This window comes from Poromitra crassiceps (genome assembly GCF_964638095.1).
Source record: "Poromitra crassiceps genome assembly, chromosome: 22".
In the NCBI taxonomy this organism is placed as follows: domain Eukaryota; kingdom Metazoa; phylum Chordata; class Actinopteri; order Beryciformes; family Melamphaidae; genus Poromitra; species Poromitra crassiceps.
In genome coordinates, this window is record NC_139647.1 from 8,352,155 (window position 1) to 8,379,233 (window position 27,079).

The 27,079-nt window shown below is 43.5% G+C and overlaps 3 protein-coding genes across 3 annotated transcripts in view; 1 reads left to right on the top strand and 2 right to left on the bottom strand.

Annotated features, from left to right (window-relative positions):
* Window positions 1-1,841, bottom strand: part of disc1 (DISC1 scaffold protein) — a gene marked incomplete at its 3' end in the record, with an annotated part of 58,239 nt that extends 56,398 nt beyond the window's left edge. The window contains exon 1 of the mRNA XM_083658288.1: window positions 1,771-1,841. Within this exon, the coding sequence (XP_083514414.1) occupies window positions 1,771-1,840 (70 nt within the window). The 5' untranslated portion in view covers window position 1,841. The remainder of the gene's footprint in view (window positions 1-1,770) is intronic.
* Window positions 1,842-7,674: 5,833 nt separating this feature from the next.
* On the bottom strand, window positions 7,675-16,936 carry tsnax (translin-associated factor X). The gene is made up of 6 exons (XM_083658180.1): window positions 16,731-16,936; window positions 16,163-16,255; window positions 15,942-16,056; window positions 15,060-15,190; window positions 9,324-9,433; window positions 7,675-8,731 (listed from the first exon to the last, which is right to left on the bottom strand). The coding sequence occupies exons 1-6, from the start codon at window positions 16,744-16,746 to the stop codon at window positions 8,354-8,356; spliced, it is 843 nt and encodes a 280-aa protein (XP_083514306.1). The 5' UTR covers window positions 16,747-16,936; the 3' UTR covers window positions 7,675-8,353.
* Window positions 16,937-18,934: 1,998 nt separating this feature from the next.
* The window catches only part of egln1a (egl-9 family hypoxia-inducible factor 1a), a 29,198-nt gene continuing 21,053 nt past the window's right edge, over window positions 18,935-27,079 (top strand). Inside the window, exon 1 of the mRNA XM_083658738.1 lies at window positions 18,935-19,885. Within this exon, the coding sequence (XP_083514864.1) occupies window positions 19,181-19,885 (705 nt within the window). The 5' untranslated portion in view covers window positions 18,935-19,180. The remainder of the gene's footprint in view (window positions 19,886-27,079) is intronic.

Below are 27,079 nucleotides of genomic sequence, written 5' to 3' on the forward strand. Positions count from 1 at the left end.
CAGCCACGTACTTCCTGCATGCTCACATGAGGAACATGAAGCAGCTGGAGGTAATGAGGCTGAGGCGCTGCTGTTTTATTAGTGGGATAGTGATGTTAACTGTGAATGGAGAGACTGTAACTATAGTGGGATAGTGATGTTAACTGTGAATGGAGACACTGTAACTATAGTGAGATAGTGATGTTAACCGTGAATGGAGAGAAAGATACACTGTAACTATAGCAACGACCAGTACAGCACACAAGACCAGTTGTGCATGGGGCCACTATTTACCTCAGACACTGGGAAAAAGCTGCTTCCCAGAACGAGAAAAAGGTTAGATAACTGTCAAGTTGACCTATTTAGGTCACTTGAACTGTCCATAATCATAATTTGTTACCCTCATTGATTTGATTTTAGAATGCAGCGCTGTCTGCATATAGAAATAATATTTTCTCTCAAAAGCATGTGCCACTTCCTGTCTTATGGAAAAATGTGAGTTAATCTCATTGGTGATGAATACAGCAGACATTTTGACTGGATGTCAGTGTGGAAGACCATCCGAAGCAGGGCTCAGAAACAGTTATTCCGTCTTTCTTGCTTATTCGCTATAATCGCTAACATAAAAGGACATATTAATGTGAGCGAATTATGCTATGACCTTTTCAAAAGGTCGCAACATAATGCAATCCAGATGTAAAAGTCCTATACGCTTGCAGGCAGGTCTTGTTTTAGATGGCTCACACTCAGCAGTATACTTTATCCTATACCCATTATGTGTGTTATCCCATCCAATCCAAACTCACGGGCAGGGTAGAGTAGGCCCTGCTGCTGCTGCTGCTGTTGTTATTGTAGATCTTCATCATGAAGATCTACAAGATAGATAGAAGATCCTGGCAGTGGCTCTTGTCCAAAGCAATTTCGACTACGCTTGCACTTGTTGGTACAACTGACAGTATTTCTAAACTTCTAAGCAACAGGCTACAAACTGCACAGAACAAAGTAATCAGAGTAGTCCTGAAGCTTTCTGCCAGCATCTCTCAAATCCATGAGGTCCAAAAGCCAGTTCAAAGGAGCAGTCAAGAAGTGGCTTTTGGCCAACCTAGTTAGATAGCGCCTCTAGTGGAGGGCCCATAGTTTCTCAGAACAATCTATAGGGCCATAACTATTTTATTGGATGCATAATTGATGTTGATTGTTTGATAGTCAGTGTTGTTGCCTTGTTTTTCGTGTTGCCTTGTCTGTCTTACTTCCATCATGAGGACCACAGCGGAAATAAGTCCTGGACTTTTCTGTGTTTTTCATCCTCGAATGTATTGGATTTGTATTACTGTGGCTTTCCCTCTCGTATGTGGAAACGGGGGCTTTTTGTATTTGTCTTTATTGCTTTAACTTTCAATAAAAACCTAACCTAACCTAACCATCATCCTCTTCTCCTTCTGTGTATTCTCATCACCACCCCCCCCCCCAACATCACCACCTTTTCAATAAATAACACCCATCCGATTCCTCCATTATTACCACAGACTTACTTCTTAGATATTTTTGGATTTCAGTGACGATCATGGTGAGAATTCATAAGCCTTCATCATCATCACTATCATCAACCACCACCACCATCCCCACCACCATCACCACCACCACCACCACCACCATCATCATCATCATCCTCACATCATATTCATCCCTGGAAGAGTCATATAGATCTATTTATCTCCAATTGATGCGGTGTTTAATGAGAAGAAACTGCAGAGTAGATGATCTAGTAGGCTACAACAGATTATATCTTACCTTCCATGACTTCGCAGCGGTGAAGGAGAGAGTTCGAGCGACGTTCCAGGCCCATTAGTCCAGCAAACATCTTGTCGTGAACGGCCTGGAGCCTATCTCGCCCTGCTGTGTGAAACAAAATCCCGGGACTACATGAGAGTCAAAACGACCATGTTGTAGAAGTGGAGCCAGCCAGCCACTGCGCCTGAGCTCATTTCCGCTGTTGAAAAGTGACCCGGACCGTTATCCCCCCCCCCCCCCCCCCTCCTCTTCGGAACAGTGTGTGAAACTGGCTCTTGCAACCACTGCTGTGTCCAAAACAAAACACCCCCCCCCCCCTCCTTCCGATAGCGCGATTCTTAAAAATATAGCTTCTCCATGTCTCTTCTGCGGCAAACAAGTGGCTCCGCCGGGCTGCGCATAAAACAGACGCCGGTCTGGAGAGAAGAAAATATGGTTTCTATGGTCTTTCCCTGAGGAAAAAGGTGAAGAAAATCCGATGACAGGCTGTACCAGCAGATATATTATCCCTAATAGATGTCTGTCTGTCTATCTGGTCTGAACATGAATCAGTCCCCCAGTGGTCCGCTATGCGCTGCGCCTTTACGCTTCGTGTTGGAGGAGCAGCGTGATGCAAGCAGCTCCTACGTGTTCAGGAATTTGACTCCAGACTCCTCCAGCCCTCCCGCCTCAGATGACAGACAGACAGCCAGGCAAACAAACGGCGCTGTTTGAAAATACTTTAGTTGACCAAAAACGTGGCCAAAAAAAACCTGTAGCCTATTTCTAGCCTGACATGATGATGATATTCATAGTGCTGTATTTATGTTATTGCTCAATGCTTACTGGTAAGCAAATGTTTGTGGTATCCTCTGAAACCAAATATTTTGTTATTTCCCCAGATAAAATCAAATCATTCAAAATACATCTTGGACACTGGAAATAGCCTACCTAATTTTCTGCAAGTATGTCCAACATATATTTTGAGCACAAATGTAATCGGAATCAGAATAACTTGACTGAATGATTAAAAAAATGTTTTTCCAATGTGCATATTTTGAAATATATCCCTCAACATTCTCTGTGGTAGGCAGTGTGAGTTGTTTTTCCCTTTTTGATCAAAATAAAATAAAATTCCCTTTTTAATCCAAATAAAATAAAATCTGACAATGTGCATATTTTGAAACATGTCCCTCAACCTTCTCTGTGGTAGGCAATGTGAGTTGTTTTTCCCTTTTTGCAGTATGGGAATGTATGGGGAAAACCCCCAGAGACCCCACACACACAGCAGTCTTTTCACCATCCCTCCCTCCCTCCTTTCACTCAGCTTGGCTGGGCTGAAGAGACTGATGGACAGGGCTGATGATGAAAAGCTCTGTTCAGGCCTTTATTGTTGCCTCTGCTGCAGCTCTGGAGGGAGAATACCCTCCAGAGCTGCAGAGGAGATAGGAGAAGGCACGGGCTGTGCTGCATCACATGTCTTGTGAGATCATCTGCCATCGGCATTAAAGATTAGAAGCAATTTGATAAACAAATCAACCAAACTGCCTGATCACTAGACCACAACTCGTGACCGCAGAACACTTCCCAGTGCTTAATAATTAACACTGCGGGGCTTCCAGAGAAAGCCTATCTCAAATGTCAACTTCAGTACAAGGTTGCCACCTGTTTCGAATGATTATGGTCAAACATACACTTCTCCCTGCTCATTCAGAGAAAGCCATTATAAGCCAAACTGTCACAGAAAGCTTGTCAGATCTTGACCGCCCCCATTACACCCAAAGAAAGAAGCATCAAACCTCTATACAAATATCATGACACGTAGTTGTGTAGATAAAGTTTCATTCAATTCTTAGTCCCCTAATCTTTGCTGTCAACTTGTCAAGATGGTGAGAGGGTAGACCTCAGAAAAAGTCTGGCATGTGGGGGCATTACATTATTTTTTATTTACTTCATAACTACATGTATTTTGGTTTGACAGAAGAGGTCTGCTATTTAACAATCCCTTGACTTAAAATTATACCTACTCAACAGCTCATTTAAAGTCAAACCACAGCATCCCGAAACTAAGGTGCACTTTTGACCCTTCCATAACTTCTACCATCTCATACTACGGAAAGTCAAAAACCTTATGGTGATGAAGAAGTGCAATCTACCGGTGTTCTAATTTGAAACAGGAGATGAAATCAAATCAAGTCAAATGCAATCCATAGGTGACATCAAGTATTCACCCCTGGTGTAAACCCTACCCCCTAAAATCCCACTTAGCAATGGTTCTCAACTGATCTACGGTAGCCTCAAGGCTCACATTTTTTCATTGTCATTAAGTCACGACCCAAATTTCGGATTAAATCTTTTAGGCCTTTATACCGCATGGGATTAGCATAAAAAGTGCATGCCATAGTACCCATTCTAATTCAGATATCTTGAGGTCGTGAGGTCAAGAGACCCCTTTGAAAATGGCCATGGCAGTCTTTCCCTCGCCGAAATGTAGCGTAACTTTGGAGTGTTATTTAGCCTTTCCGACAAGGTGGCATGACATGTTTGGTACCAATGGGTCTATTCACTCTGGCTCTAGAAATGAGCCTGCTACAGCCTCTGAAAGACAGTAATGTTGGCCACGGATGCGGATGCCGGCATCCTCAAGAAGTAGAACAACTTTTTTTTCTTCCCATGCACACATCCGCGACCCATTCAAAACGGTCCCGCGACACACTTTTGGGTCTCGACCCACCAGTTGAGAAACACTGTAAGGAACCTGGCACAAGAAGACAGTTTTATGAGATTTATATTGGGCTTGGCTGGTCCAAAACCAGGGGGGGTGACGACCTTTCACACGAAACAAGAGAAAGGCACCAAACTGTGGTGTGATCTCTATAAACTACAACTCAAAGATCTGACCAAATTGAATCTAAAAATGTGCAAAAACAAAAAGGCAGAAAATCAAACAGGGAGTGAATACTTTTTCCATCATCATCACTATTTGTACTTGTATTTAATTGCATTGTTTAGCTTCAGATTACAATATTAATGCTGGTAGTTTTATTTCATATCATTCCCTCATCATAGAAGAAAGCATGCAAGCTGTCCACATACTGTATGCAATACTACTTTTGACCACAGCGGGGCACACTTAGATAACATTGAAAGCCTACCTTTATTTTAGTCTATGGAAGGAACAGCACAAGCATCACCCTGGGACTAGGTCAACACTAACTACAGTAAGAGATCAACCAACAGAACATCAAATGCCCTCCACTTATGCACAAAGCAGAATGTGTGTCTTGTCTGCGTTACATTTCATAAATCTCACGCTAAAGCTCCATAAGAAGTGAAGTGACCCGGGCCAACAGAGAACAACAGCTGCTGTCTCTATGGAGGGAAACACCGGAAAGCCTTCATATAGAGGGAGTCTTGTTGTCGTTTGAATAATCAGCCTCACAAATCATGCGTTCTCCTAGTCTCTAAATCTGACAATGAATTATACTCTCTTCCAAACAGGAATACACGTTTCTGTTACCAGCAGATAATACAACTTTTACTCTGTGCCCATCCAACAACTGTTTTCTCTACAGGCCTTAAAACATCCATCTGGATACTGTTAACTGACACAATCAGGTGGTCAGGAAATAGCAAACGCATACAAGCTCTCTGTCAGGAATATGGTGGAGCATGTGATGGTGAATGAGGGATATGGTGAATGAGGAATATGGTGGAGCATGTGATGGTGAATGAGGAATATGGTGAATGAGGAATATGGTGGAGCATGTGATGGTGAATGAGGAATATGGTGGAGCATGTGATGGTGAATGAGGAATATGGTGGAGCATGTGATGGTGAATGAGGAATATGGTGGAGCATGTGATGGTGAATGAGGAATATGGTGGAGCAGGTGATGGTGAATGAGGGATATGGTGAATGAGGAATATGGTGGAGCATGTGATGGTGAATGAGGAATATGGTGAATGAGGAATATGGTGGAGCATGTGATGGTGAATGAGGAATATGGTGGAGCATGTGATGGTGAATGAGGAATATGGTGAATGAGGAATATGGTGGAGCATGTGATGGTGAATGAGGGATATGGTGAATGAGGAATATGGTGGAGCATGTGATGGTGAATGAGGAATATGGTGAATGAGGAATATGGTGGAGCATGTGATGGTGAATGAGGGATATGGTGAATGAGGAATATGGTGGAGCATGTGATGGTGAATGAGGAATATGGTGGAGCATGCGATGGTGAATGAGGAATATGGTGAAGCATGTGATGGTGAATGAGGAATATGGTGGAGCATGCGATGGTGAATGAGGAATATGGTGGAGCATGTGATGGTGAATGAGGAATATGGTGGAGCATGTGATGGTGAATGAGGAATATGGTGGAGCATGTGATGGTGAATGAGGAATATGGTGGAGCATGTGATGGTGAATGAGGAATATGGTGGAGCAGGTGATGGTGAATGAGGAATATGGTGGAGCAGGTGATGGTGAATGAGGAATACGGTGGAGCAGGTCATGGTGAATGAGGAATATGGTGGAGCATGCGATGGTGAATGAGGAATATGGTGGAGCATGTGATGGTGAATGAGGAATATGGTGGAGCAGGTGATGGTGAATGAGGAATACGGTGGAGCAGGTCATGGTGAATGAGGAATATGGTGGAGCAGGTGATGGTGAATGAGGAATATGGTGGAGCAGGTGATGGTGAATGAGGAATACGGTGGAGCAGGTGATGGTGAATGAGGAATATGGTGGAGCAGGTGATGGTGAATGAGGCAGTTTGCCAAAACTTAGTTTGAATGTGCTTAACTGGCGAAGATTGCATAAGGAGGGTAGAGGGAGGAGGCAAGGTGTGTGGGCGGGTGCCAGGGAGCCTGCCAGAGAATAGGCACGTACACACGTACAAAGGTCATGTTTCCTCCACGGTGCAGCGCAGACAACCAATGGTTCTACCTTAGATTATCTGTGTGTGATAGCATAGACGGATTATGACTTCACGGGCCCCTGGGCCTGCCCCCCTCATGGGCCCCCCCTCACCTTTTTTTTTTGCCCTGATTTTTTTTATCCAGAATGCAACTCGGGCAAGTTATCAGATATCTGCACTGATTGCAAAGGGTGGACACGCTTTTTCATGTGGTGACTTTGTGAAAGTGTCTGAACGTGGCTGCGGATATACTGTGTTCACTCCTGAGATTGTATCCCTGCAAATTGTCATGGCAAATTGTTTACAAAAGATGGACAATAAAGCTGATTTTCAAAGTACCTTGAGGATTTTTCAAGTTGTGAATTAAGTCAAATTTCTCTCTTGATTACAAAGGTGGAAAATACAACTGTTTTTAACTGGGTGTTTACTGAAAATGCAGATGTTTTTTTTTTTTTATATATACCAATATAACCAATTGCAAATTATTACAATTACCAAACAGATAAAAAGTAGATTATTATATTGAAATGTTATTTTAGATTTAGAATGTTAATTTTCTATAAAACACAATACATTTTAATGTAATTCCACAACGTTTATTTTTGGCCCTCGGCCCTCCACCCAGATTGAGTTTTGGCCCTTCATGGGAAAGAATTTGGGCACCCCTGAGCTAGAGTCTCTTCGCAGGCCGCCTGCGAAGTGAGCTCAGGGGCCCATAAGCTAGAGTCTCAGCTGCGAAGTGAGCTCAGGGGGCCCATAAGCTAGTCTCAGCTAGAGTCTCTTCGCAGGCCGCCACAGAGACTCTAGCTCATGGGCCCCCTGAGCTCTCGGGCCCCTGGGCCCGGTACGCCCGTTCAGTAATACAGCCCTGTGTGATAGAGAAGGGGAAGGCGGGGGAGGGCTTGGAGAGAAAAATAAACTAACACACACGACATGCGCACGCACATGCACACCATCAAAGCAGCTTAAAAAGACTTGAAGAGGGTGTCATATTAGAAGCACACAACGTTTATTCATTGTTTCCGATTTCAATGCAAAATAACCATCAGATCTCGTATCAAAAACAAAATAAAAATACAGTGAAACGTGTTTGTTGGAATACTGTAGTATTGAAGGCTTTGTTGAAAACATCTCTCCTTGGCTGACATTGGGACGTCATTGCGATAACTTTTGCCACGGCGGAAAAAACTGTGTCCAACAAAATTAACAAGCGTCTCGTGGCATAAAACATGTCAAACATCAGTCGAATCTGATAAAAAAAACAATTACATAAACATCACACGACTGCAAACCTGAAACAACTGCACCGTACAGAACATTAGGTTATGCATGCGCTGCAAAAAAATCTCCATTCATTTTAGTCTATTATTGAGTCTGAAAATCACAATTTTCTTAAAACAAGTGAAAAATAGAGTTCACTTGTTTCAATGCAAATCAACTAGTTTCGAGAATTTTGTAGAATCAAGTGTCAGTTTCTTGCTACAGTGATCTGCCCTTTTCTGACTTGTTTTTTTAAGATACTGACACTCCTTTCTCAATCATTCCTGAAACAAGTGAAACAGCATGAATTCTTCTTGTTTTAAGAAAAAAGACTTGAGGCTGAATATGAGACTAAATAACTCGTTAGGATGGACATTTGTCGCAGTGTGTTGTGGAAGGTGCCCGGGGGCGGGGTCTCTAGGCCACGCCTTCGTCGTGGTCGATGAGCGCGGCCCTGCTGGAGAAGACGTCGGCCAGCATGTGCTTGGGGATCTCGGAGCCGCGGACACGCAGGGCGTAGCAGGCGTCCTCCACCTTGCCCAGGCTCTGGCGCAGGACGTGCAGCTTCTTGGACACCTCGTAGGGGCCCGTGTTGCCGATGTAGGAGAAGCCGTCGTGGATCTGCCGCAGGAACTGGCTGAGCTGGAAGGGCGTGTCGATGTCGCCGTTGCCCACGCTGCTGATGCACATCCGCATCAGCTCGCCCGTCAGGTCGGCCACGCCCAGCAGGTAGTCTGCGGGCGTCACCTGGAAGCTCAGGACCTCAGAGCCCGCCGGTACGCCTTCAGCTGGACCCTGGGACAAAAAGAGGATACAACAAGCCCTCGTGCATATCAGGATTTTGTCGCGTAAGCCTTAAAATGAGCTTTTGAACGTGCTTTGAGACATTAGCAACATTTTTGAACCAGGCTTTGATAGAAATTCTTATCTATTGAGGCGTTAGACAAAAGATTTATGGTGTCAACAATGTTTTATGTTGTGCACCCGTTATCTCATAGGCACGGCTGGGCCACAAATACATACATAATTTTTTATATGTAATATGATAATATAATGTAATGTAATCATATAATATATTAATATTGTTTAATGCAATGACACTGTTAACCCTGTATTCCCCAGGAAGAGTGAACGGCTGTTCATCTCCTGGGCTAATCCTGGTTTAGGCAAGCCCATCTCTAAGCAACGCCTGTCACATTGGGTTGTGGAGGCCATTACCTTGGCTTACATGAGTCAGCTACCAGGCCAAAGAAAACATGTGCAGCACCACAGCCTCCACTTACTAGAACCATGGGCTTGGGACTAAAACAGATGGTTGTGCAACATGATGAACTCGCAGCAGAAACACGGTATACAGTTGAACAAGAAAGGCCCATTTCAAATGAACCTTCTCTGTTTCCATGAAGACCAGTCTGGCATTGATGTCCTCCAGGCTGATGAGGGTGCGGTGACGGATGTAGTGCTGGAAGGACACGGCCTCCACATACTCCTGGATCCCTAATACAATAAATACATCCAATGAGATCAAAATGCACGAATCAACAGATAAGAAAATGATTGACACTGGAATGCACACACTAAAACAGTGTTTCTCAACTGGTGGGACTCCCAAAAGTGGGTCACGGGGCCGTTTTGAGTGGGTCGAGGATGTGTGCATATGAAAATAGAAGACCTATGGCATCCATTGGTACCAACATGCCATGCTAGCTTGTTGCAAAGGTGGCTAAATGATGCTACAAAGTTAGGCAAAATTCTGGTAAATTGGGTCGCGACTTAATGACTAAGGAACTAGAACGACAGTACCGTGGATTTATGCCTCCGCCATTAGTTCATTCTTGAGTCCAAATCGCCATTTGAGGCAAATTGGAAGAAATTCCGTCAAGGCACTCCTGAGATGTTGCGTTACAGAGCTTGGAAATTGGGTGTGTGAGGTCACAGTGACCTTGAACTTTGACCTTTAACCATGAAAATCGAATCAGTTCATGCTTGAGTCCAAGTCGATGTTTGAGGCAAATTTGATTGAATTCCGTCAAGGCATTCCTTAGATATCGCGTTAACAAGCTTGAAAATGGCGTTCGAGAGGTCACAGTGACCTTGACCTTTGACCACCAAAATCTAATCAGATCATCCTCGAGTCTAAGTGGATGTTTAAGGCAAATTTGATAAAATTCCATCAAGGCGTTCCTCAGATATCGCGTCCATAGTGCCTCCGGCCTGGCTATCGCCGGCGGAGGCATACAAATGTGGTTTGTGAGTCTAGACCAGTTGAGAACCACTGCACTAAAATGTAACCGTTCCAAGAATCAGGGGGGAGGGATTTCCTTATTCTCTCCATTTGCGTCTGTTTGCATGTTGCATTTTTCTGTGTTTATATGTATGACTTACTTGATTTACTAAAAAACACTTGAGGTAAAATTCTAAAAAGATGTCTAGTATGTACAGTATAACAACTAAGCACAATATGCTAAGTGTGCAGATACAGTGCATTACATAAAGTATTCATACTGCAAAGTAGATCGTGGATGTAGCTAACGATGCAAATCCGACTAGAGTCTTTTGATTGAACCAGTGGCCAACTGAGATGACCCCTCGTTTGTTTTCTGCCCCCGTGTGTAAACACACGGCAATAATCGCAGGACGGAAAGACTTTGTGTCTGTAGTTTACTTTCCGAACGGCAATTGAACATCAAAGTGTGTCCCATCTCGCTGCCGCTAACCGCGCTAACAACATTGAGCTGGAGGGAGGATGGGGCTCATCCCCGCGAACAGTCTCTCACTGCACTTGTCATATTCTCTTCGGTCCAATCACACCACTGAGGTGGGCCGAATCCATCACACACCCCAGACAGTTTGCTACTGTCTAAAACCCCAACGGTCAGTTGACTGTGGTTTTTGAATGTTAGAATTGAAATATCTCGGCTTTCACAGTGTCCATGCTTGTCCTTTCCTAGACCCACTTTCTGTACAATCTTGTGTCGAAATCACAAATGGGAAACAGGAAATAGGATATGGATGCAGTAATTAAATTTTCCCATCTTAAATTGGTGGCTTGTTGGCCTTCTCTTAAACCTCTCTTGTCTGGGGCACAGGAAACGATTGTCAACCAACTTTTCAATCAAATTAGGAAAAAGTAGACTCCCCACACATATACACCAGGGTAGGAAATTAACTTTTGTTAACAAAGGCGCTTTTTTTTTTTGCCCTTGTGAAATATTTTTCGGGGGCGTTTGGAATCATTTCCAGGGCAATTTTACTACTAAACTAAACTAACCCAGGAGAGGGTCAGCGACTGTTTCCATTTCATTTCATTTCGATACGATTCTAGTCCTGACTCAGCAGGTGGTTTGTCTATTGAAAAACGAGTGTGCCCAGTGACCTATCTGGCCAGCTAGCTTGCGCTGGCCGTCACTGAGGTCAATAACGCTAGTGGGAGGGGTTGTGTAGGTACAGATGCCTAGCTGGCCACTTTGCCGAACAAAATCCGGACACGCTTTGCAAATACAGAGTATTGTCCGTATTAAAATAGAGAAAGTTTATTTTAAGGGGGCATTTAAAAGCCCCTGTCACCCCAATTCCAAGGGCAATTTTAGATTTTTTACAGGCAAGTTGCCCTGAGCCCCCGCTAATTTCCTACCCTGATATACACACAGAAACATTCAAAACATATGTTTTGAATAATAAGAGACAACTTTCCTATACAAACCTTTAGTTTAATCATTGGGATTGTCTGTTTTCCATCAAGTTTATGGAAGTTTTATTTATAATCCAACACACAGATCTAAACATTAGCGATGGCTGGATAGCTATGACACTGGCCTGGAGAACACAACCCTGTCTCCGGGTGGACAGGATATGACATGAAAAGGTTACACAGGCTTTGAGGCAGGCAGGCGGAGTTCAGTTCCTGAGTTTAGTGCCAGGATCTATTCATGTTATTTACTCTGAAGTAGCAGTGTTACCTTCAAGGTCAAGAAATAAAGTCTGCACACTGAAGTGTAAAGCTCCCGGTCAGTTTCAACTGATTCATCCCCGCACTTCAGTTTAAACTGACCAGGAGCTACACTTCAGTAGTGTGCGTACTTTATTTCTTCCTACTAGTTGATCATTTATTTGTCCAGCACCTGCCTACTGAGTGGCTGTGTGCGCTCTAGTTTCTTTTTCCACCGTTGGTCAAACAGCCACAGAAAAACTGAAAAATGAGACAATGTCCAAACAATGACTCAGGGAAAAGCAACTGCGCAGAGAGAGGCAACTAGTGAGGATCTACTGGCACGGCCCTTGGAAAAGTGGAGGGCTGGGCAGGTAAACAACACCAAGGCCGTGGCCGAGGCCTGACCTCAGTAGAGTTGTGAAATAATATTCTAATTTCGAATATATACTCGAATATGAAAATTAAAATAATATTTTAATATAATATTCAAATGTATTATTATTATTATTATTTATTTATTTTTTACATTTAACCAGGTAAAAAACATGGCCAAGAGGGCAACATAAAAACATACATCGTTTGCCTGGTACTGACTGAATAAATATGGGGGGGAAACAATGTTTATACTGAAGTAAAAAAAAATATATATATGTTCAGATAAATATGCCAAGTACGGTAGTTATATAAGCTCTCTGGTTGTATTGGCTTGCCTTGCCACGCATGCAAAAAAGAAAGAACAAGTATTCGAATATATTCGAAAGAATATGTTTTGTTTAGGGGGAATATTCGAATATGATTTTGGGGCAATTTTGACAGCCCTAGACCTCGGTGACCTGGGTCCGACTGCTACACCACAACTTGTGATTAAACAGCTAGTAGATATGTTGGAGGTTAAAGATTAGATGGTGATTCCCCACAGTCAAATTCCAGAGCCTCCTGTGGAGATAATAAAGTGCACCAGAGCTGCAATTATGAATCCATTAGTCGATCGACAGAAAATTAATCGTCAACTATTTAGATAATCGATTAATCGATTAGAGTAATTTTTAAGAAAAAAAAGTCAAAATGATCTGATTCCAGCTTCTTGAACGTGAATATCTTCTGGTTTCTTTGCTCCTCTTATATGACAGTAAAGTGAATATCTTTTCTGGTTCTGGTGCAAAACAAGACATTTGAGGATCTCATAGCTTTGGGGAAACAATGATCAACATTTTTAATTGAGAAAATAATCAACCGATTAATCGATAATGAACATAATCGTTAGTCAGGGCCCTAAAGCACATGTCAATGAACAATCTTGGTCATCATCACTGTGTTCATGTGACATGCTCCTCTATGGGTTGAGAAGATTCAAATTGGAAAAAAGAAAAAAGAAAATAAAAGACGGTTGGATAAACTTGAGAGGCCGAAAAATAAGGCTGCTTTTCAAGTTGGTATTTTGGAGATGCATGGTTTTACATTTGACCAAATGCATGTGTGACGACCGGCCTGCAACACAGAGCAGTGCATTCAGTTCACGTTGGACATTGGGAAAAGCCATTGCTATCATTCTGCACAGCTCTGACAGATAGCTGCTAGCAGGGTCAAGCTAAACAGCTGATCAAAGTGCCGCACTGCCCTCTTATCGCCAGTAATTGGTTCAAATTTAGCCCACAATATCTTTAATGGTCCTTGTAAAAAAAACAGTGGGGGGAGCAAAGCCATTTGCGTGGAGACTTCTAGTCCAGCCAAGTTTATCAGCTGCAGCAGGGCGAGAGAGCCCTGACTCAATCTAATACGGACGATAAAAAAATGAAAAAAGGGGGACCATCTAATTGGTGGGAACTGCCACTGGTCACGTCGCGCGGGATGCAGCAGTGATTCCAGAGTAACCACAATCTAAAAATGACTTCCCCAGCTGCTAGATAACAGCTCACCCTAACTCCCACTAATGTTTTCCTCCAAACTTTGCAGACATTTTGGCTACTCTTACAAAAACTGATATTCTTGATTCTTGAGGGGAAAACAACTTTATCAGAGGGCGTGTCGGTTATATCCAGGCCTGGATCAAGGTCACTCTCACACAGCCGTGTGGATAATGTAGTGCAGAGTACCCTGTCATGATAAGAGCAGACTCTGGCCTGTTTGAGAGCTACATGTATGCATCTGAAATGTGCAAATACAAGAGGTTATTACTATGTGTATGTACATTCATGTATATGCGTATGTATATGTACATAATGTTCTTATTTGTGTATGCATATAGTATATATGTACTGTAAGTATATGTATGCATACAAAAAAACTCATTCCTTCTCTAACTACTTTCTACAAGTGCTACTCTATTCCTTCAAAAAGTTGTAGCTGTCATAGATTGTGTTGCATAGTTGATTTCTCTACTGTTTACAAAATGTGATATTGTAAGTCACTTTGGATAAAAGCGTCTGCCAAATGATGTAATGTAATGTATATATACACACATATATATATGAGATGAGATATATATGAGATATATATATATGAGAGATATGAGAAATACAGGAGAAACAACTCCTTGTACCACGCTTTGAGGATGTGTTTTGAGCTTCCTCCATGAAGGGAGATCGATGCTGAGAATGCTGCACGGTTTTGTGGGGGAAAACTCTGGCTTGCAGAGGACTAGACGAGTATGGTAATCAGTTCAAAGGTGGCCAAGAGCGCGATCTATCGTATGGCAGTGAAAAGACCCATTGACGCAGATTTGCGTCAATGGCAGGGAAGGCGTTGATTCGGAAATAACGCAATGTGGCGGAGAATAAGTTAAGATGGGCGAGAGTCTGTTCCGGCAGTTTTACCGGATCTGCACGGCGCCATACCGGATCTGGTGTACATTGGGTTAACTAGCTGCACACCTTGTCTGTCAGTGGGACATTTGATGGGATATCATATCAGATTAATCAATCTGAATTAGCAAATCAACACAACAGATAACAAGGATCTGATGCCAAGCATAATTCCCAGATTGTAATTTTTCCACTGTTAATCTCACTACATAGATAATCAGGTTTTATCTTGTTGCTTTTTTCTTTTTTACATCAACGACATATCTATGCAGAATTGTTTTTACAACCTAGCCTTGAAAAGTGTTACATGCATGCACTTTTCATATTGAGTGAAGCAATGAAACAGAGACATATGAATCTAAGCTGATTTGTGGTTTGTATGAAGTCCCACCTGGGGTGAAAGCTCTGTGAAACTGGTGTATGTCTTCTCCTCTCAGCTCTTCAGCGATCTGGCTGATCTTCTGCCTCACTCCTTCCAGTTTCACATCTGACTCCTTCAGAACATCCTCTACATTTGGTACACTGCCCAGCCAATGACAATGGACAGAATCAATGTTAGGCATGTCATGTGGGCAAGTTTCTTAATCATGTATAGCTCAAACAATCTCAATGTAAACAACACAGCACAAAAGAGGAATTATACATGACTTGTTTATTTAATGATCCTGGAATTTCAGAATAAAAGAAAAATAACTGTATAAAGTTGATTGGCAATTTTGGGTTATTCTTCTGTAGATGTTCGTTCGTAACCAAATCAAGTCAGCTATATCAACTAGTTGTTACTTATTGTCTTTTATTATTATTATTTAGATCTCAATTTGAAAACAGTACATTAAAACGACAATGACTTTAGCGTCACATTACTTGTTGTTCAAATAATTTGAATTGAATACCATGACTTCCATTCGACACCATCATCCCACTTCCAAAACAATATAGCTGAAAGCTGAGATGGTTTGAGCCAAACGTGAACATTTTCAAGGTGGTGCAATACATTTTTTATTCAAATTCAGACAAAAACAACAGTATCTTTGCTATTTCTGCTACCTTGGATAACTCTGTTTGCATTCATGAAACACTGTTGACTAAGGCCAGAAACAAAAGAGGTGAATGCCATACAAATCTACAGCTCAGTCCAAAAACACAAAGTAGAAAGACAAATGTAGCCTGCAGTTATTGGAATATCATGTAAATTCTCAAACTGAGTGGCATTCCCTCGTAAATACTATGTAAGTTAATTATACAGTACATGCATTTCTGAAATAGCACATACCTCGTCACCCGGTGCAAAAGAAAGATGGTCCTCTTGCTTTCAATGGTGACATCTCGACTGATTTTAACAAGACGCTCATACTTGTCATGTTTGGTGTCAAGCTCCTGCTGGAAAACTTCAACATGTTTGAAGTTAAGAGTACAAACTGGTGTCTCAACAACAGAAAGAAGAGAATCCATATGAATAAGTGCAATCAAAACACAGGGGTTATGCCATGGTACCTTTGAAGACAGCAATGACAGGAGAGGTTGGGTTGGCAGTCATATCATGGTCCTCCTGCAAGGCTTCAGGCTTTTTTCGTGGACATCCCTCACCTGAGGCAAAAGTCAGGTGATGTTGCGTTGAGTAAAGTAGCTTAGCACAGGTGGATGTTTCATGCAAAAATGCCTCTGTAGCACCAGCTGAGCTGCTGACCGGGGCTTTTCAGACAACAAAATTATGGAGTGAAATAGATTTTAAATACAACTGGATTATTAGCATGTTGCTTCTGCTACGAATACGAGCGTTAGCATAGCACTACAAGTCGATAATAAGCCTTTCTGTCTCTGCTATTTAGCCCATTTAAGGCATGTTTTGAATTTGCATTAACGTCACTTTCACGATTAAAACTGGAAAGGCAGACAGCCGAAGTAATAATACATACAATAATAATCAGTTCAGCATGAATATAATCAACGTTAATTACATGGCTAGTAAGGCTTGCTATCACATGCTGATGACAACAGCAAGCGTTTTGCTAAAACGTTGTATTCATCTTCTTCAACCTCAAAAGCAGGACTAGCTACTTACCTTCACGCTTACTCATACCTTCCTTGTTGCAGTTTTACTTTTTAATGAAAATTAATTAAAGGTTGGTTGTAGGCTACACGCTGAAAAGGCAAAGCTACCAAGCAGATGTAACCTTAGCATTAACCAAGCCTCGGGACTTAAAACGGTTAACAGATTGGTAAGACGCTTGTTTTTATTATGATCTCCGACAGACCAGAAACAGAAGGAACATGTATGCGATTTTTGACAGGCATCCAGATGGACCTCAATAAAGGGCTTATGGGGCTTTCGCGCTGTTTACACGCGTAGAAGGAAGTTGAGGGGAAACAGTGCATCTTGGGAGATGTAGTAATGGAGTAGTCTCCCCTTCGTTGGCTGGAATTTTGAGCTTTGTACAGTCGTACTTTTGCTGATATATTTTTTTATTTAAAAAATAATAACTTAAAAATAATAACGAATAAGATAGATCTATATTAGGCGACATTTAACCAACCTTTCTAGATCAGATTACTTGCATCTCTCCAGGAACTCTCCAGGGACTGCTGCCAAGTGTGTACGTGCCACACGCCTGGTACCAGCCAGCCGGTAGCTTGCTTGTGCCGCGCTGGCCAGCACATTCATTCAGAAACTGATTTCACAGTGGCACTCGTGATTTTGTAGGCCGCTCTACATGAAATATGACAATAATTTGAAGACTACGTAGAAAAGAATCTAAGATTGACCATCAAGAACCAATTCGCTACACATTTAATTACAACCATGATATAATCTCAAAGAGTGATGGAAGTAATTTCGATCACAAATGCCAATCAATGAATCAATTAATCAATCAATCAATCAATCACAAATGCATGAAAATGTATATGCAAAAGTCTTGTTGTTTGAATGGAATTTCACGTGCAACTCAGGAATGAGGGGAAAATGCAGCCTGCTCTACACACTGACCTTAAAACACTGTACTGCTGCCTTCAAATGCTCTTAATAAATTCGTACTTCCCAGCACTGCCACTGACTGTTGTTTTCTTTCAGGAATCAAGCATGCCATTGAAGTTTTAATTTACTTTATTATCCCAAACGTATTGTATAACACACATCACTTTTACCATGTTGCGACTTCCATACTCAACACCATTCCCCCCTAAGCTTCCTAAAAGTTATATGTCAGCTATTCGGGATAGCTATTTTAATTTTGGCATATAAGTTCCAATTCTCTCAGTCATGGAGATCAAAATAATATTTACGACAAAGTTCCTGGTAGAAGATTTGATTAATTTGGGAATGTGTACTGTAGTCTTATTTTAGTAGCAGCACTTTCATTATCGTTACTAATGGATTATTACAGAATAGCATGTATCCCTGTTTCTCTACCTCACTGAAATATCAGTAGACCTACACCAGTGCATTCCAGCATTTTCAAAATGACACTGATTAGCTGAAGGATGGCGCTTCATCATGCATTTATCCATCCGTCCATGTGTCACACTCTAAATCTCATTGGATTTTGAAGAACCTGGGGAATGATGGATCTCACTGCTGACTTTGTCACTGGCTGCCATTTCAAACTGTCTACTGGTTGGACCAAGTGGTCACTAGCTCAGAGCACCTACATCATGTTTGTTTGTTGTTTATTTATTTATTTATTTAAATGGATCCCATTAGTAGGCCTATACCTAGGTAGCACCTGGTCTTCCTGTGCTCCACACAAAAAAGATACACAAAATTAACGTTTTAAAATGTAGCCTATTCCACTACAGATTACTGAATACATGCCCTAAAATGTAATTTGTAACTATTCCATTAGATTCCTCAAGTTAAAGGAGAACTCATCCGAAAAGCAATGCTGATTTATTTTGCACATGCTCTCACATATCACCACTGCATATTATTTGAGGCACAACAATTCAGGTTCTGGCAAGGTGACATAGGCTATTTGTTACTGATTGGACCCGTTTTTTCTTACTGATTGGACCAGAGTTTGAACCTGAATCGTTCATGGGGTACGACCATAGATGTATTTAAAATACGACATGTTTAGGCTACTGCTGCTTACAACATTGTCGTAATTACGATTTTTCCGGGTGCACACGAAGGCAACACGAGGGGCGGTTGACGTCACTCTCTGGGAGGGGAACACCCGGGCTCACTGGCAGCGGCGCACGCACGCACACAGAGCGTCGCCATACAGCAGTACAGTCGTACTGTAGCTCTGACTGCGAGCTCAAAAATGTCTCATGAAGATTGCGCGCGAGCTACACCGAAAGGTGCGGCATAACGCATATCATTATTTTGTATTGTATGTCGCTAATACGCGAGGCAGTACGTGTGATGAGCCTATAAGTAGCGGTGGAGGTTTTTCCGTTTCACTCGGTGTAGCGTGGCACAGGCAGCGGATCGTTTCCCAAAGTTGTCGGTGAACAGGGCGCGCGTGTGATCGGGATTAAAGGCACAGTGCACCCATTCAAACCGCGGACATGGAGAAGCCTAGCGCCGCCGAGCTGGACCGACAGTACTGTGAACTTTGTGGGAAAATGGAGAACCTCCTCAAGTGCGGTAGGTGCCGAAATTCCTTCTACTGCAGCAAGGAGCATCAGAAGCAGCACTGGAAGAAGCACAAGCTCATCTGCAAAGAGGCAGACACGGTTTCCAAACCGAAGCCAGAGCCCACACAGCCGCCTGGAGACAAGGCAGAGGAGAAACATCAACAAAAGAAAAGCGCACAACAGGCGGACAGTGCATCTCCGAGCGGCGAAAGCATGAAAGGGTTCATCAGGAGCGCAGAAGGACCTGCTGAGGTCGGCGACAACCCGGGAGAGGGCGTGTTGAATAACGCCAAGAAACAAACTAGAACATCTCCCCAGAAACTTGCCATGGACTACATCGTCCCGTGTATGAACCTGCACGGCATCAGTGTGGTGGAGAACTTTCTCGGAGCAGAGGCTGGGATGTGTATTTTGGAAGATGTTAAAGCCCTTCATAAAACGGGGAAATTCACAGATGGTCAGCTGGTCAGTCAAAAAAGCGACTCCACTAAGGACATCCGGGGGGACAAAATAACGTGGATAGAGGGACGGGAGCCCGGTTGCGAGAAGATCCGCTTTCTAATGAGTCGCATGGACGACCTGGTCAGACATTGTAACGGGAAACTGGGAAACTACTCAATAAATGGAAGGACCAAGGTAGGTATTATTATTACAGCACAGCAGTTGGAAAAAGTAACGTCAAGGCAAGGCAAATGTAGCAACAAGGCCATTCAAAGTGCTAGACAACATAAAACATTTACACATCACAAACCCATCACGACAAAATGTTTTATAAACTATTTAAAATGAAAAACATGAAGGCACGTTTTCTGTGAAAAGAGCTATGAGGCCAATACAGCACCTCACTAAAGTCATCTCCAGTCCCAGGTTCAAGCATGGCTCTGGAGTCAGGTGGATTCATTTCTCATGACAAAGCACTTGTTGTCCAGGCTGCTGTCACATGTACAGTAAGAGGAAACTAGGGAGACTCTCTGTCCACACTGCAAGATATCCATATATGAGACAATTATTAAAAATCTTTGCTTTTTATCAAGGTCAAACAACCGCCCATATCTCAAACGATTGGACAGATTTTAGGCCAGTGTTGGCATCACACAGTCCGAGTCTTGAGGCAGCAGTAGAGTGAATCCATCAGGTTCGCTTTGATTACAGCACATTGAGCACAAGTCTCACAGGCATATTTCATGAGTAATTGGGGCATCGGGGGGGTGATGTGACAAGAAGGGGGCCAGGAGGGTTCAAGCCCCCCTTTTAGTCAGGCAGCAAGCATCCACCCTGCTGAAGTGTCCTTGAGCAAGACGGAGTCCCCCACCACCTCCTGACCCTGACCTCCTGTGGAGGGGCAGCAAGCCACAAGTGAATTTCCACGCAGAGAAGAGTTCAGTATCACACACACTCGTGGTTTGAGATGTCATTCTGTTCTTCAGAGGAAGACCTGCTTGTGTCTGTCTTGGCTGGCATGGACAGGGAAAGGAAGCTATAGGGCAGACTTCTGTTTTACATTTTCTGAGAAATTGACTAATATATGAGTAACCGGCTCCGTTGACACACACAATAAATAAATGAATAGCAACAAAGCTACAACAAAACTTTAGAGTACTGTAACACGTAGTGTCTTAACACCCTTTTTGCCATTTGCAATTGGAATTTGGTTTTATTTTTTTTACAAATCTGCCGTGTCAAACCTGCAGTCTGTGTCAGTGCAGTCTCAGACTTGCTGTTAGACTTGACAGACTAGACTGTTGACCTGCGTGTGACCTGGCTTCTTTGTGGTTCTAGTTCAGTCAGATCTGGTCATCATGTAGCCTGGGTAAACCCAGCCTCCACGTGACCTGTATGTGCTATCAGTCACGAAGAAACTTAGGCTACAGTCATAGCCTGTGACGTCACGTTGAAGGATGGGTTTACCCAGGCTAGTCATGATGATCTCGTGGCCTGAGACTGACCCAGCAAGGGGATGAGCTGTCCTCAGCCTCTCTCCTCCCCCTCCTCCTCCCCTGGCAGAAGTCTACACAGCAGGCTGTCACTGCTGCCTTGAATACAGGTCAGGCCTAATGGCTTTTCCAGTGTTCCTTTATAAAACATTTCCCTGCCTGGAGCTGTCTTTTTAGTATGTTATTAGGATCTTTTACTGGAGGACTGACGTCTTTATTTCATTTACAAGAAGTTAACACAATTAGAGAATGTGGAAGAATGACTGTTTTGATCATAGTTTCAGTTTCACTATCTCTCGACCTCGGTGTGTGGAAATGTCTCGATTCTTGGATGCATCGCGATGCAGACATGGACGGTGAATCGACACACAAATGTCAACAATTGATTCTCTAATGTGAATTAATAATAGAAAAAGACGGAGCCGTGGAACTCAGCTGTGAGGGCAGTGTAGCGGCCGGACCGTCTAGCGCGGACACGGCAGAGTTATCTTGTCTGTCAATTATGTCTGTGAATCTTCACTGGCCTCACGATTCGATTACGATTCATCTGTCAACGATTCGATTCCACGATGCATCTCGATACAACTCAAAAGTATCGCAGCTGCAAGTATCGCATCTGAAATGTTCTATATTATTACTACTGCACATGGCTACTTTTTCATCAATTAATAGAAGCATCTTGTATGCAGGGTGGCAGGGGCAGCCCACCCTACTCTGCCTCTGCCACCCTGCATTTAGAAACCCCCCCCCCCACACACACACGCACACGCACTCTTAGCCAATTGGCATTGACACAACACACTAGAGCTGCTGCAACGAGTAATCGATTAGACGATCGTTAGAAAATTAATCGACAACTATTTTGATCATCGTTTTGAGTAATTCTGAATGACCTTTTCCACCATTTTCTGACATTTTAGACAAAACAACTAATCGATTAATCGAGAAAATAATCGACAGATCAACCAATAATGAAAACAATTGGTAGTTGCAGCCCTAACACGCACCTTCACACACTTGACCTCCATGCCAAATTTCAGACACCTGCCAGCCTGCATTTCAAAATCCCCACCGCCCCCTCTTAGCCAATTGGCATGAATGCAGCTGGCTACCAGTTCATACATTGTTGAGAAGTTCACTTCCTTACCTAGTTGCCTTGGCAAACTCACGCCTGGGAAAATCAGCATGACTTTGCACAAATGGAAGGCTGCCACAGGAAATGGCTGAAAGGGATACAACAGAATTAGGGCTGCAACTAATGATTATTTTCATAATCAAGTAATCTCGATTATTTCTTCGATGAATCGGACAAAACAAAGAAAAAACAAAATGTTATCCCAAATTGACTAGATTAGTGCACAAAAGTGCACACAAAACAGGTATTTATGCCTCCACCAGTGATAGCCGTGCCAACCGTAGGTTGTCCCATGCTCGTTAACGCGATATCTCAGGAACGCCTTGGGGAGTTTCTTCAAATTTGGCTCAATCGTCCACTTGGACTCAAGGATGAACTGATTCATTCGATTTTGGTGGTCAAAGTTCAAAGTCACTGTGACCTCACGACCGTCTGTTCCATGCTCGTTAACGTGATATCTCAGGAACGCCTTGAAGGAATTTATTCAAATTTGGCTCAAACATCCACTTGGACTTGGTGGTCAAAATTCAAGAAGTCATGTCCATCTGCTCCATCAAGGAAGGGGGTCGGGCTACATAAAATAGGCCATAGCTAGGGATAGGAAGGTCATAGAGTCGGGATTTGAGGGGTGGGTAGAGGGAGTGGCTAGGGGGTGTCGGAGGGGGCGTGGGTGGGGATGGGCAGGGTAACGGAAAACGGGCCTTCTGCCCGGTGTTTCGTTTGCCGATTATCAAGGAAAATTGACAGATCTTTGAGTGGAGCCTGGCGTCAGTAAGTGCCCTCCGCCTGTCCCATTTTTATACATGTGTTTTCGATGTTTAAATAGCGGTTAGGCTAAGGACAGTGATTCAGTGGTTGCCTAGTAACAAAGAACTGCAGGCGAATCAACCCCTTTTTTGTGCAGTGCAGTGCGCTTCGGTTGCAAAACACGCTCTGTCTGATCGGGGCCTTATGGAAGCCAACCCTTCACCTAGATCTTTAACCTCAAGTGCAGGAGGAAGTCATGTGGTGATCATGATGCTGTCCTATAGGCTCTGTGAGTCAGTAGTTCATGTGCTGATGGTGTCCTACAGCAGTGGTTCTCAAATTTTTTCACATGAAGGACCCCTAAACTGACAAAGAAATAGACCACAGACCCCCATTTGATAGGATTTTGTCCCACGGTCCCCCATATGATAATAAGATTGATGCTTTTAGAGGTTTTATTACAGAAAGTGTATAAAACCCATGACCAAAATAGTCATTGTGTGTTACTTATGAATGGAATTATAGCGAAAATAAATTTGGCTGGGGACCCCCTGGAACCCCCTCAAGGACCCCTGGGGGTCCCCGGACCACCATTTGAGGACCACTGTCCTATAGGCTCTGTGAGTCAGTAGTTCCTCCCGCCAGCGCCTACATGTCAGAGGCAGCATAATAGTTATTATGTACTACTGTAACTGTTGCACTTACTGAGGAGCATACATACTAGAAATCAATCAAGACTGGTCGTTTAATTTGATATGCGTCATCATTTTTTTAAATATTCTAATGCACATGAGCCATAATGTGAAGAGCTGATCACTCATAAAAGAGGGCTTTAATGGAGTTAGCTTTAAGTTCAGCGCTAGACTTTCGACTTAAAATCTGAGCACATGATTATCTCTCCGTTTACTATGCCGTGACTGTCCAAGCAGTGTCTGGACACGTTCCAGGTGGAGAGAGAGGTCTCTCCTGTTTTGACTGCTCGCAGCTGTGGCGTTCAGTAAAGACGACGGGGACGAATCAGGGAGGGAGCTGTAAGCGAACAGCTGATACGGGGCCCAGATTAACCCGTCTCGACTCTAACCAACCCCTCTGCACAAAGCACCGCGTATAGCCGCACGTACACGCCTCCTCTCTTTGCTGACGCAACGCCGTCTCGAACGCTGACTCAGAGGGAGCCTGCGTTGCACGCAGTTTTTCGAGCGATGTCTCTCGCTGTGCTAAATCTTCTGTCGCTGGCAACGAGAGAAAGTATCAGTGACTGATCCCATTACAGAATCAGATGAACTTGGCACTCACACAAGCGGGGACGGAGCCGTTACAATCTGCCCTCGCTGCGAAAGTTCGAGCACAAACAAAGCAGATATCGCAGATAGCGCCGTCCTCGGTCAGTGTTGACTTACGCGCACGACATCACCTGACTGAACGCCGGAGAATGTGAGCTGAATCAGCAGCACCTCTCTTTGGTTTGCGATAGGCAGTTTGTGATTTCTCTTGACATTGACCCAGTCAGTGTGAGAGTGGCAGCAGCACTAGGCTTCTTTATCTGCAGGGATAATCTCACGTTCTGAGCTCAGAGTTCAGCCTGTGCCTTCATCTTCTGTTTGTCAACGGGAGACATCAGTGGAGCGCCGCCGCCGAATGCACGAGGCCTCGAACTTTACACACTCCCTTCCAGATAATCTACGCAAATGTTACCAGAAACTAGGGGTGGGAATCACCAGATGCCCACGATACGATACTGAAACGATACTTGAGTCACGATACGATAGTATTGCGATACTGCGATATTTTCGATATTGCGATATATCGATATTGCGATATTGCGATATTGCGATATTGCGATATATTGAATATTGCGATATTTCGATATATTGCGATTTCTTACTTTTTCAACTGCAAATGATGTCCCCAAAGGAAAACTTTGTCAACATCTGGTTTATATAAGAACAATTTTTCAGTCTGTACATCTGACTTCAACCATTTTATTGCAGCAACATTGTCAAGTAGACAGACCAACAACTTTCATAAAGTCATGTCATAGTTGCATGCACCTGACAAACTGAACTGTTTGTTACAGTCTACTTACAGTCCACCTTAACTGGATGTGTGTGTGGACTACTGTACTTACCGTATGTAGTTTTTGCAACTTCACTTCACTTACACAAAACATTTTGTGCAGCCCATTCAGTAACTGGGGAATTTGTAAATGACTGTTATGACAAAACTGTTACTGTTAAAACAAAATGAAAATATGCTACCGTTTGTTTACTGCTGGCCTTGGAACTAAAGTTTATAGTAGCCCGGTGGCCTGGCATGGCCTGCAATTTTTTTTTTTTGCAATATCGATATTTGGCGTCCAAATATCGATACGATATCGTCAGGCAAAATATCGCGATACTGTGGTGTATCGATTTTTTCCCCCACCCCTACCAGAAACGATGTGTTTTCCCTGTGATGTGGCAAAGGGTTAAACTGGTATATGTCCTTCTATTGTTCTTAGTCTATTCACCTTATGTAGAAGAGACCGTCTGGCTTGAGAGACTAACGGGAAGTGTAAATACAATCGGAAGTTTCCTCTGTGGGCTGCACCAATGTCTGACTGGTAAAACAGCCAGCTATCGCAGGCCTGGGCCCTTCCCACACTCCATCCAAACCATTGACATATAATAAATCTCAGTGTATATATACAATATAATATTTCTCAGTGATCCAAACCGTTTGTATTCGTGTTTGGATAAGCATCTTTTCCGTTAAGCGAGCAGACCCCTCGCGGCATCCCCCCTCTGCTCCAGCACCATTGATGGTTCACATCAGTCACCAAGGCTGAACTGATCGAATTGTTCATGTCAGAAATATCTAGAGGTGAGAGTTGTCAGGGTGCCTCTGAAGCTGTGCCTGACCTCTCTTGCTCTCTGTGTGTCTCTGTGTGTGAATGCCAGTCGGAGTCTGAAGCTGTGCCTGACCTCTCTTGCTCTCTGTGTGTGTCTCTGTGTGTGAATGCCAGTCAGAGTCTGAAGCTGTGCCTGTGGAATGTAAACACATCGCATGGCGAGCAGGGTCATCCAAGCACGAGTAACTGAGGAAAGGAGGCTAGGAAGCACGAGTGACAGAGAGGAAAGGAGGCTAGGAAGCATGAGTGACTGAGAGGAAAGGAGGCTAGGAAGCATGCGTGACTGAGAGGAAAGGAGGCTAGGAAGAAAGGTCACACAGAGGTCAGTCTGACTGGGTTGAAGCAGCATGGTGGACTTAAGGTGCTCTTATGCTCGAGCAAAGCTCCGTGGGGGTGGGGCCCCGCGAGTCTCCGTGAGTCACCATGCAGACCTCGCGCTGGGGCAGATGCCATTATACTCAGAAAGTGATCAGCATGTATTGTGTGCATTGTACAATGGTGAAAACAACCCGTGAAAAGTCGCAATGAAACGCTGTGCAGTACTGAGTGCGCTTTCACTCTCAAACGACCGCACATCAGCACATGAAGGACTCACCAAACTTGTTTTTACTGAAAGCCGTTTTTACTACTCAGCCCTGATAGCCTACTACTCTGTGCTGCTTTTAATCTCTCTCAATAATGCTCTCAACACAACACATTTACTTGGTGAAATGACTAAAAATGAACAGTTGCAAATCTAAGTTTATAGCCTACCACATGGGTCAAGAAATGTGGCGAGAGAAGCTCGCGCTGTTAGAAAAAAAGTCAGGCACAACGCGAGCAGCCGCTGGAGCTGGCGCATAACCACGCCCAACAAATTTACGTAATTTGACGCGCCCGCCCCTCGCTCCACCCCCGCGCCCTTCACGGCAGGGTGAGCATAATTCAGCCTTTAGCTCTCTCATTGGTGCCGACCAGTTCAGTCGGCGCCGGATGGAAATCCCATTCCGCTCACTGCAAGCTCTGCAATTGGCTCTGACCCGCTCTGACTGCGGCTGCGACCATATTTGGATTTCCTTTCCACGCCCCCCCGTGTCGAATCTGTCTGCCTCTGCTGCTGTACGTGTGGAATCTGCCGAGCTCAA